Source organism: Homalodisca vitripennis, chromosome 5, assembly GCF_021130785.1.
Source record: "Homalodisca vitripennis isolate AUS2020 chromosome 5, UT_GWSS_2.1, whole genome shotgun sequence".
NCBI classification, from domain to species: domain Eukaryota; kingdom Metazoa; phylum Arthropoda; class Insecta; order Hemiptera; family Cicadellidae; genus Homalodisca; species Homalodisca vitripennis.
Genome location: NC_060211.1, coordinates 86,970,604 through 86,982,865, shown reverse-complemented (window position 1 = coordinate 86,982,865; position 12,262 = coordinate 86,970,604). Strand labels below are relative to the sequence as shown.

Below are 12,262 nucleotides of genomic sequence, written 5' to 3'. Positions count from 1 at the left end.
ATATGTTGGCTACACTGCATAAGTAATGTGTCTGAACTGACTCACAGCTGTCAAATTGAATTGAATTGAATCAAACATATCATAAACCTTTTGTCAAGATTATTGGTGTGAGTGTGTGTTATTGTTTACTTTTGATAATTCAGGTTGGAATTAGATATATTTTATAAGTATAATGCCGCGAGCTATTGGTAAGATTACCAAAAGTAGAAAAGGTATTGGTGGTCGTGGGAAGAAGAAAGTGGTAAATTCTAATAATGCAACAGAAAAGTGCTGAAACTCCACAACCTAGGCCTAACTTGCCTGAAACTTGCAAGCCTTACAAGGTAATCAAGCTCTTCAAAGGAGATTGACTTTTCTGAATATGATAAATATGACATTGACAATAGTTATAAGAATGAACTAATTGATCTAAGTATTTTGTCAGATATATTACTGCAAAAATACTATTTGTAAAAATTGTAAACAATACGGTTTACAAATTCGTTTCTGAAAACTGTGTTGGTTTGGCCCTCTACATTGATTCTGCATTGTTTACATTGTGATTTTGTTGTAAAATTCAGTAACACTAAGGAAGTTAAAGTTCCTGATGTAAATAAAACATACTTTGATGTAAAATATTAGGTTAGTGTATGGCTTACGATGCATCGGAAAGGGATTACTTGCTGGTCAAGCTTTGTGCGGAATTCTCAACCTTCCTCAACCTCCAACAAAGTTTTCTCCATACATTACCATACTACATAACAAATGTAAAATAGCTGCATTTGACTCTATGAAAAACGCTGTAGAAGAGGCTGTGCAAGAAAATGAAGTGATGATTGAAGAAGAGAAGCGTAATGTACCTGATGTTATATTGGAACCCCGAGACATATCAGCTGGTTTTGATGGTACATGGCAGCGTAGAGGCCACCAGTCTCTTAACGGAGTGGTAACATGTACTAGCATTGATAGTGGTAAAGTTATGGATGTGGCAGTGTTGTCTAAATACTGTATTTGTGTGGACAAGCAAAATCATGATGCCTACTGTTACGCAAACCATAAAGGCTCGAGCGGCAGCATGGAGGGTGCCGGTATAAGACAAATTTTTTCTGAGGTCTGAAGAAAAGTATAAAGTAAGATATGTTAGTTACCTAGGTGATGGAGACAGTAGTAGCTTTGAAAGCATTGTTGCATTAAAACCCTATGGAAATACTGAAATTAAAAAAAATTAGAGTGTATAAAACCACGTTAGTAAGAGAATGGTTGCTAGATTGCGCAGACTGAAGCAGGATTTGAAAAAACAGAAGCTCGACGATGGAAAGTCTTTGGGAGGAAAGAATCGCCTAACAGATAAAAAAAATTGACCAGATACAGTCATACTACGGCAAAGCCATAAGAGAGAATAAAACTGTTCATCAAGATATGCGACAAGCCATATGGGCTATTTATTGCCACACAGGATCTTCTGATGAAAAACCCGAGCACCGATTGTGCCCGCAAGGTGAGAAATCTTGGTGTAAGTACAACAAGGCCAAGGCTGAGGGCAAAATGTATGAGCACAAGAACAATTTACCAGAGCCTATAATGCAAGCAATCAAGCCCATATTCAAAGCATTGATTGATCCAAATTTATTAAAAAAATGTGTACACATGGCAAGACACAAAATGTGAACGAGAGTGTCAACACAGCGTTATATGGACCAGAATTCCTAAGAACAATTTTGTTACATTACAAACTTTAGAATTTGGTGTCTTTGAAGCTGTGGCCAGCTACAATGATGGTAACATAACTAAGTGTCGAGTGTTAAAGTCATTGGACTTGAACCAAGTTATAATACTATTCGTGCCATGAAGTTTTTGGACAGCGAACGCATCCGCAGAGCCGATCAAGCTATCTCAGGGTTTTTGAGACAGTCAAGAAGACTAGAAAAGTTAAGGAAGAGAAAACTTGAAGAAGATGAAGAAGCAGCCACTTCATATGATGCTGGAATGTTTTAGGTAGTCAAAATAACAAATATTTTCATTTAATTGCCGTTTTCCCGCAAGTTTGTATTTTTTTAGTTGTAATGTTCCTTTTTTCAGGAACCACTATAGATACAGAGTTGAAATTTTTACTCAAAATATATATTATTGTTCTATACAAGCTGAGTTTTTTTTTAAGGTCTTAATTGAATAACTTATAAAGAAAAAAAATAAAACTGATAAAATATAAAAATATTTTTTATACAGGTAGAAAAAAAATCATATCTAGGCTAAGACTTGATTAAAGTACATGAAAAAAACTCAGGTTATGTATGAAAACCAAATAAATAAACTGGTAAAAATTACAGAATGATAGGCCTAATAGATTTTGAGAAAGGAACATAAAGTTAGCATTACGGAGATAGGGATTCCGCCTCCCCTTAAACCTTTTATTAAAATTTCTGCCAGTTTGTCCAATATAATAGCTTTCACAGTCACTACAGTTAATTTTGTATATTCCACATTGTTTGTATAATCTTGTTTATCATCTTTTTGGTTTACTTTGTTTTCAATTAGTTTAAACGTATTATTTCTTGTTTGGTAACTGATGGAAAATTTTGAATTTTGAAAGGTTTTTCGAACAGCTTTGTTTATTTTAGTATTGAAAGGCACACATATATATTTCTGAATTTCATTATTATTAGGATTAGGCCGTATTGTGTTGGTTTTATTGATTTTTCTTGTTTTCTTCTGAATCATTTTGTCTACAATATGGGGTTGATATCCATTTTTGACAGCTAGATACTTTATGATTTTCATTTTCATAAAATAAACAAAGCTGTTCGAAAAACCTTTCAAAATTCAAAATTTTCCATCAGTTACCAAACAAGAAATAATACGTTTAAACTAATTGAAAACAAAGTAAACCAAAAAGATGATAAACAATATTTATACAAACAATGTGGAGTATACAAAATTAACTGTAGTGACTGTGAAAGCTATTATATTGGACAAACTGGCAGAAATTTTAATAAAAGGTTTAAAGAACATATACAAGCTTTGAAAACGAATAACATGTCTACAATAAAATCAAATTTCGCTGAACATTTATTAGAAACTGGACATAACTACAAAAGTATTGAAAAGAACATGGAAATTTTGGACATTGAAAGGAAAGGAGAAAAATTAAACACGAAAGAAGAACTACACATTTATCTAAATTATAACAAAGATCCTCACAACATATTAAATAACAATTTAAAAAAAAAAAACAAAAAAAAACAAATCCTATCTTTGAAAAAATATTAAACACAGAATAGGCTACTAATCAAAATTACAACTGTGTCATATAAATTGAACATCTGTTTAAATAGTCGACAGGTGTATATTTATTTGTTTTGTTTATTATTTAGTTAGAGGTTAATGTTCACACTGAAGATGGTTTATACCGAAACACGTGTCTGAAATAAAAAAAATTTAAAAAGGGTTTTAGTTTACAATTTATTATTCTAACATAAAGATAGCCCTATAATGTGGAGTTCATAACATTATATATATATATATATGTGTGTGTGTGTGTGTGTGTGTGTGTGTGTGTGTGTGTGTGTGTGTGTGTGTGTGTGTGTGTGTGTGTGTGTGTGTGTGTGTGTGTGTGTGTGTGTGTGTGTGTGTGTGTGTGTGTGTGTGTGTGTGTGTGTGTGTGTGTGTGTGTGTGCACACACACACATACATATAAACCTTAGACAAGTGGATGCCATTTAGACTTTAGGATTTATTTCATATTGTGTTGTATAAATTGCAAGTTATAAGATTTCACCAAGGTATAAATTAGAATAAAACAGATAAATCACTGCACATGTTTAATTTTTGATTTTCCAACTTTAGAGCTCTACTGGATAATTAAACAATCAGATCAAATATTATATCACTAGTAAATTATTATACACTTTGTACAATATTAGTTTTATTTTTACGAGGCCATTTAGAATCGATTCCATTGTCAGACAACCTCATTCATTTGTAAAGTTTGACTTTTAATGATTTTTCCTTACATGATATTATGGGTGCTGAATTTAAAAACATTTACAATGACAAACACCCAACTTAATAATTACGCTATATGAAAATACGATGATGTTACATGATATTACATGCTGTATAACAAGTTAGAACAATCTTTTTCCAAAAATTGCGTACTATTATTATCTGTACTTTAGTTGTCGGTGGAATCTTATGTTCGTCAAGATTGTTTTGTTTACCAGAATTGAGTATTTTAGATTTCTGCTAAAAGTTGTGTTTAATAATTGTTGGATTGTGTTTTAAGTAGATGAAGGTTAGTAAAGTTTTCAATAAACTTTAATTTTACTTCAAATCAGTCGTTAAAATACCTAGTCTGAAATTTTCCTAACACGGTCCCGACTTCATATTGACAAATAGTAAGCATCTTAACAAAAAAACTGCCCCAATTCCGTTTCTAAAACTAAATTTATATGTTGTTTTAAAATCTATATTTATGTTTGTGTATATAACATTACTTGATTATCAGATTCAAAATTGATTTTAGTGGCTTTTAAAAGTATCCCACTCATTTATTTAGTAGTACAGTTATTGAAATTATGGTAATAACATAACCTCATCTTGTGTATGCAAATGAGTTAATTGAAACAAATTAAAATATCCAAACCAAATGTTGTGTGAAATTGAATGCTAATCCTCACAGTAGTAGTTAAGCTCAATGAATGCTTAGGGTAATTTATATCTTAAAAGATATCCAACTCGTGTATCTAGACATAGGAGCATGTCAAACCATGATATTCAACAACATTTCAACAATATTCTTCCTTTTAAACATGAATTAGCTTAATTGTCTGCTTTGTTATATGCTAGTACTAATTAGAGATGGCTGTTTTCAAAAAAACCTATTGAGTGCTTTTAAATTTTGTTAGACTAGGCCATTCATCAGAATTCATTTTATGAAAATTTTAACTAAATATTCCATGTGTTGTTAATGTATACAATAACAAAAAATAATTGGGAAATATTTAAGTCTAATGGGCTACAGCAGGTGTGTGCAATCAAACTGAACGGTGGCTGTCATAAAGTTTTAAAATAAGGTGAGTCAAATCTGGGTCTATTTAGACAGTTTCTGGTTTGATAGTTGTTCTCCATAATAGCCAAGTCTGAACACAGCAGTCAATTTATTAGCACTTGGTAAATGATAAAGAATATAATGGGCTATTACTAAATACTACATGGACAACTTTAATTCTGTTAATTCTGTGTACGCGGAAAGCAGTATATATCACTGATCATAAAATCCATAAAATGCTTTTAGTTGGATGGATATATTATGGTACCACGTAATGATGCATTATATTCATTTTAGTTCACCAACCTTACATCAGAATGAGCAAGAGTCCTTGTTTGATCTTCCATTTTGATGTTGATGGAGTATGATGTATCATAACAATTGTTACCAGTTACGCTATAAGGTTTTGTTGACTTTAACTGCCTACATTCTCATTTAGCCTCTCATCTCCATGCTCACAGCGGGTACTTTCTCATGAAAACTGTTTGTTTACTAACTTTTTTTTTAAACTTAAATTTGATATTTATTTATTATTTGGGGCATATTCAATATAAAATGTTAAAATATTTTTTTTAACAAAAATTAAAACTAAGTATACCTAGTAGTAGTCTTTTTCAATTTATAATTTAGCATACTTAGGTAAGACGGCCAAGACCTATGATGTAAATATTGATACATGATTTAAAATTCATAGTTCATTACTTTTATTTCTACCTTACTCTATTATGAGTCATTAACTTTTAAAAAATACATTTATATAAAATGAAAATGTTGGATGTTTCTTACTAACTTTCATAGCATATAAGGAATAAGTATAAATTATAGATTGTTTTATTATACAACTGTAAGCCAAAATTAGTTAAAACTACATTGATGGTATAGGCCTAGCACAAGTTAAATAGAATAGCCTACTTATGATCATCATTTTAGGTGATGCATTAAAAAGATCTGCAATATGTTGAAATAATCTTGTCAAGTCTCTCATAATCAATATATTGATTCTTTTTTATTCACTGAGTGGCAAGAGCCTACAAGTTATATAAGAATATATATATATATATATATATATATATATATATATATATATATATATATATATAAATTATATATAATATATATATAAAATTCAATAAAAAGGACCTAAAGTATAAAATGTTTTGCAGTATATTTTAAAATTGTCAATATCTATCTGTGAAAACTGATCCTATCATACAGTTGAACACTGTGTATAATAAAGAATTTTAAGTTCTGAGTTAAGCTGAGGCCTAATCTTACTTAAAATATAACATATAACTAGATTTTTTATAATATTTTCAGAATGATTGCTAATGTATATTTTTAGTCGTATTGATTGTTTGATATATCTTTTCTCTACTTCATTACAACTACAATTCTGAAAAACATCCACAATTTATTGCAAAATGTACATTTAAGAGCCTCCTCTACGTTGTTATTTTTATTTTATCCGTAAGAACAATGTTGAACTTCAGACATTTTGACGCTCTTCGTTTTAGTTGTAGGATTATGGGAAATGTATCATCTTAAAAATATAATGAAAACACATCCAAAGGTTTTTAGTTTTTTAATATTTCTATTGGAAATTAATACAAAAACCATACAACTTTATGGTACTTCATCGTTTAAACATTTTAAAAGTAAACATTTTATTAGAAAAACTAAATACCTACAAATTACAAATGTGTAATTATGTCTTTAAAACGAGGCATCTATTATACTTATACGACCAATTCGGCTCCTAAACTATTGCAGATCTAGATCTATGCAATTAATGGATTTCTCTAACATTGTTAGTAAATCATTCACTAAAGAATGTGTCCTGAACTTTTTATGTTATACTTATTTGATATATTTCCTAATCTTTTAACCTAAGTGGTATATCCCAGTTCTAATTTCTGTTAATTTTAATAACTTTCTAGTGTTTAAGCAATTCTGTAAAGTGAGTTTGCATACATTTGATTTAAGGTTTTTAAACTTCCACCAAGATGGGGTTTTTAATTAAAATTCTATAATATCCGGGTACTTGCAAACATTGAGTATTTACCCTTATTTATAAATGCCTGGGTATTTTACAACCCTGGTTACAGATATTTGGGTTGATACAGGATTTTCTAGAAATTATTAGGAAAGTAAGTTAAAATACTTGGCTTAACTTCTTATCAGTTTCCAAAATTATCAAAGATCACTTCTGTTAATTAAAACTGCAAAATGCTTCTTTATCCCTTCTGATGTGATATCGTACAAAATATGACATTTGAAATTATTTTTATTACTTAGATAACTATAAGAGTACCATTCTGAACAGCAGCTGTGTAGTTCTCAAGTATAAACTATTGCATTTAACTTAATAAGTAGGCTTACTTAGAGATTTAATTGTCACTCGATAGGGGTTTATGATTTAGAAGTTGGTGTTGCAACTCTAAAATTGGATCTTGAGAAAAGTTTATAATCTGAGATATCTACTGCAGCGTGCTTTATAATAGTGGCTTCTGTATAATACCAAAGTACCCTTTTTTCATTAATCAGTTTTTATAGATATTATAAATTAGTTTTAAAACACAAGTTACTCCACTAAAACCATATGAATTGTTTTTCTTTTTTTTACATTACTACAGCATGAAAATTATACTGCACGTTGCATTTGTGCGTGATACCATGATCAGTTTTTAGATATTAATATCAACTGAAAGCAAATTTTTAATGGCAATCCACCTTATCCTAAATTTTAACTGTCCAAAATAGGTTAGCTTCGGGTAAATTGTTTCTATAATGTGTTGTAAATTTGGAAGTTTGGAATTTTGTGCTTTTCAAGCAAAAAAATGTTACAACTGTGTTGAAAATTTTTTATCATTTAGTTTATACAATCAAAGATTATTTGAGCTAAATATACAGTACCTTAATATGAGAGTTGTTTACTTTATTCATGCTTAAATTTACATTTTAGGATTTTACATTTTTGTCAGATAGAGTTTTAAAACATGGTTGCAATCCTGGTATCTTTTATATTTTAAAGAGATATTAATTAAATGTATGATATTATGTTCTAAGACCTGATATTAAACAATGTCACTAAGAGTGTGATATAAATTTCATAAACTAGATATTTCCATATTCCAGGTTCAATAATAATACAAATGTAAGTTACATTTTTTTTGTCATTCTAACTTACAAACAGTAATGTGTGTCCAGATAATCATAGTCTATATTTGAAAATGTATTACCATTAAGACACTAAAATCTGAAATGTTTCAGAAATGAATTTGTTTTAATTTAGAAGAGAGTTTCTATTTATAACATAGTTTATACTTTAGCCCTAGTTATAAATGGAGCCTCAGAGTGCGAACAGCAACCAACTAGCCTGTGTGCCCTTTTAATGGCAAACCGTACTAATTCAATGTTTACAATATTTAGTGAATATTTACTTTACCCAATACACATTATTGAGTTTATTTGGCTTGAAAAGTATTAAAAACAACAGAAAACAATACATTTTTACAAAGCTTAGAAAACCTTATAAAAGGAACGAGTAGAACAGGCTGACATTGACAGTAATGCTTCCAACCACCAGCCTGGGGTAGCACTGAAGGTGACAAAGAAAAGACATCCCTTGATATAGTACCGATCAACAAAATATAAAAATTCCAAAACGGCTGACCAAAAAAATTCTTGAGAAAGCTAAAAACATTAAACTCATCTAACCATATTAGTCAGTGTAGCAAAAGGTAAAAGGCTGCCACACTTGCCAAATACAAAAGACTTAAAAATGTGATTATTTCAAAGAAAACCACATATTTTTACCCAATTCTGACACATATTAGTAGCCTACTTTAAACAAAAACTTTGCAGAAAAATATCACACACTAGCACCACAAAATATCCACCAGAGAGAGAACACTCTCTGAGACTCTGTCTCTTGAAATTAACTAAGCAGCAAAATGTAACCAATCAGGAAAAGTAAAAAAATGAGAAGGAAGAGAAAATGAAAAATTATATGTGTAAAAAAGTTGTGTAATGGTGAGTAAAACAGAGGAAAAGTGGATGAATAATCCACCAAAGGTGGCAAAAATGATGGAAAACAGACAGGATAAAAAAAAACTCTAAATTTACTCTCAAACGCAGTTGGTATTTCTTTCATTCCATAAAACACCTACGATTTTTTTTGGAAATGATAGAAGACTATTTTAAGAAATTATTAAACATGCTGTTATTTTTTTTTTAGATAACATGACTAGAGTATATATTATTCCCGTATTTGAATGCAGTTAAGTTTATTATGCCAATGTATTTTAAATAATGGTGCTTTTTAATAAATGCTTAAGTAACCTACTGCTTGAGCCTGGATAGCCTTCATTCAATATTTTCTTATATTACATACTAACACAAAATATTTGGTACAGCTTCAACCCTTATATATTATAAGAGTCTTAATGTAAGATTCAAGACCTGATATATAAAATGATAGCCTAAAAATCGCAGAACCTGGTCTTGAATCTTACATTAAGACTCTTATAATATATGGGGTTGAAGCTGTACCAAATATTTCCTGTTAGTTGGTAATACAAGAAAATATTGAATGATATATATTATTAAATATTAAATTTATAAATATATATTTATATTTATTTATATATAATATATATATATTATATATACAATCAAACCCTTGTTATGTAATTTATTTCAAGTCAAACAGATATTTAAAATTGAATGCCTAGGGTCTAGTAATACCCATATTGTGGTCAGGCTCGTTGATGCTTTTGTGTAAATAAAACATACATCATATTGAATTCACTAATAATTACTGTGGTATGTTGGTCCAGTATACAGGATGTCACGTAGTATCAAGGAGAAATATGAGAACACCAATCCTCGGCGAAACCACACAGTTATGTCTCCTGAAGATGCTGCTGCCGGGAAGAGGACCAACTGGTCGGAGTTGGAGATAACAGGTAAAACATTTCATCTGTTTTTGTAACAATCTGTACCAGTATTAAAGTAAAAAATTTAAGTATTTAAGTAAACATGGATGGTTGTTTTTTTAATATCCTTGCCATTGAAATTGATAAAATGACTAAATAAAAGTATAAAATCAAGTTGTCATTCATATTCAAGAACCATAAAAAAATACTTATTAAGGATTGTAAAGGAATCTACAATAATTTTGCTTCTATATTCCATAATCTACAATACTAACTTAGTGGCTTCCAAAGTTCTCCTGCCCCCTCAAGCCATATCTTGACCACTCACAACAGAGTGGAGTTCAAGTAGCTTGCTTTAAGGAAAGTGAATTCTTACACTAAATTTCAGCATTTTCTAAATATTAAAGATACACTCTGCACCAGCCCAAGAAGCTAAAATCCTGCAAATCCTGGATGGATCAGAATCAGTATTCTGTGGTGGCGTGATGCTCATTCCAGGTACCGCAAGCCTTCGCGTTCATGAAAACAGCTCTTCCTTTCCTCCCTCACTGAGACCAGCCCCGATATGCACCACCTTACTCTATCTACACTGTTCTATCACGGATAGCTAAAAAATTAACACAGCACCCCTCAAGTTAATGAATGCTTTATCCTGTACTCTACTATCCTTGATCTTGTGTGTTTGCAACGTAACTCTGAGTGACTCCTTAGTTCAAATCCCAGTTTGTTCTTCTGGGATTCTTAAATATGAATATCTCATGAGGAAACCAATTGTTCAAATAAAACATCTATAGATTATTTGGAGAAAATGTACCACTTTCATATTCATTACATTGTTTTTCAAGAATAGAGTGTTTTCAGTAACAGAGGTACAATCCTTAGCCTTCAAATGAGCAGGTGCCGGTTGATGTAAATGGACAAAACCTGCTCAATTAAATTGGTGTTAAAAATTAAACATTATAAATATTGGTTTAAGAAAATTACACGCCTAAGCCAGTTGCATTAACCCTAGAGCTGGTATGAAACGAATTTTCGTCGCCAAAGGCCCGTCCGATTTGGCAACGACGAATATTCGTCGCCAAAGTAGACATGTACAGTTATTGAAATTTTAGGCAATTTAGGTCATATAAATGATTTTTATTTTATATATTCTGGAAGAGCATTAACTATAGTACCGATTTACTGTTCTTACTTCGATTATTGTCCTCTTTGTTTACCGTAAAACATCGTTTTTTTTGGACAGCTGACGTGAACGTAGTACGGGTCAAACACATCGTTGTGAAACTGTAAACAAGTGCCGGGTTTTGTGTTTGAGGTTACGAATCCAATAGTATTTATTTGGTGTTGTTATTATTGTTGTTTTAGCTTTCTTAGGTTATAGTTTTAGTTGTTCAGTATGGGTGAAAACTTTAGAGACCGATCAAATAATCTTAGAGAGCTCGCAGGGCGGGATCTAGTGACGCTGAATGAAAAATGAATCTTTCTATATATTGTACATATGTAAATAAGGTAAGATTAAAATTTATTATTTTATTTTATTTTTGTTTTTACTCTCATACTTATATAAGTATAAATGCAGTCAAGAGATTATGTTTACCCACAAACAATAATATTTATTTAGAAATGTACGCATTTTTGAAAATAAGTAAATATGGGTGCTTTTTCATACAAAGCCCTGTAACACATACGTTTTGCGGTAAAAGTTACAATAATTATATATTTTGTACTCAGGACAAAATTTTGCATAAGTTATACATTTACGGTTTTGATGTAAAGCTTATTGCTAAGAAGTTACACAACGGAATATTTACAAAAAAAATTTCCAAAAAACATTTTTCGTACATTTTGTAAAAAAAATAAAAATATGTTTCGATGGAAACAATAAGATATTGTTATTATAAGGCTCTCCATATAGTTGTGAATAAGTTGACATATAATAGTTTATATTTGGACTAACAGTTATGAAATGTGATACATTATAAGAAACGTCTGCGAGGCTGTTAAAATAGAGCCGCCAGTACAGAGTGACACCATTGCCAGTTCTAGGGTTAAGAGCACTGTATCAAGACCAATACTGATTTTTTTTAACTACCTGGTCAAGAATAAAAGTTTAGATAATAATTTAAAACAGATTTTCATATAAACTTATTTATAAAATTTAATTCTCCGAAACAGTACATACATTTGTAGCTATCCTATAAAACTGTTGGTCTTAATCGAATCACAAGTTTCCGAGTTCTGAATTTTGCAGTTTGGTTGGAAAGTGTCAAAAGTCGGAACCTTTTCCACTGTTATTGAA

At 30.5% G+C, this 12,262-nt stretch overlaps 1 protein-coding gene across 3 annotated transcripts in view; it reads left to right on the top strand.

Moving 5' to 3' along the window:
• The first annotated feature begins 4,162 nt into the window (after positions 1-4,162).
• LOC124362468 (CCR4-NOT transcription complex subunit 6-like) overlaps positions 4,163-12,262 on the top strand; it is a 228,442-nt gene continuing 220,342 nt past the window's right edge. For 2 of the 3 annotated variants that reach the window (XR_006922458.1, XM_046816997.1), the window contains exons 1-2: positions 4,163-4,270; positions 9,865-9,993. Coding sequence is in view for 2 of the 3 variants with exons in the window: in XM_046816997.1 (XP_046672953.1) it covers positions 9,873-9,993 (121 nt within the window). In the remaining variant the exon portion in view is untranslated. Of the gene's footprint in view, positions 4,271-4,559; positions 5,052-9,864; positions 9,994-12,262 lie in introns of those variants that run through there. The other variant, XM_046816998.1, reaches the window with a different exon arrangement.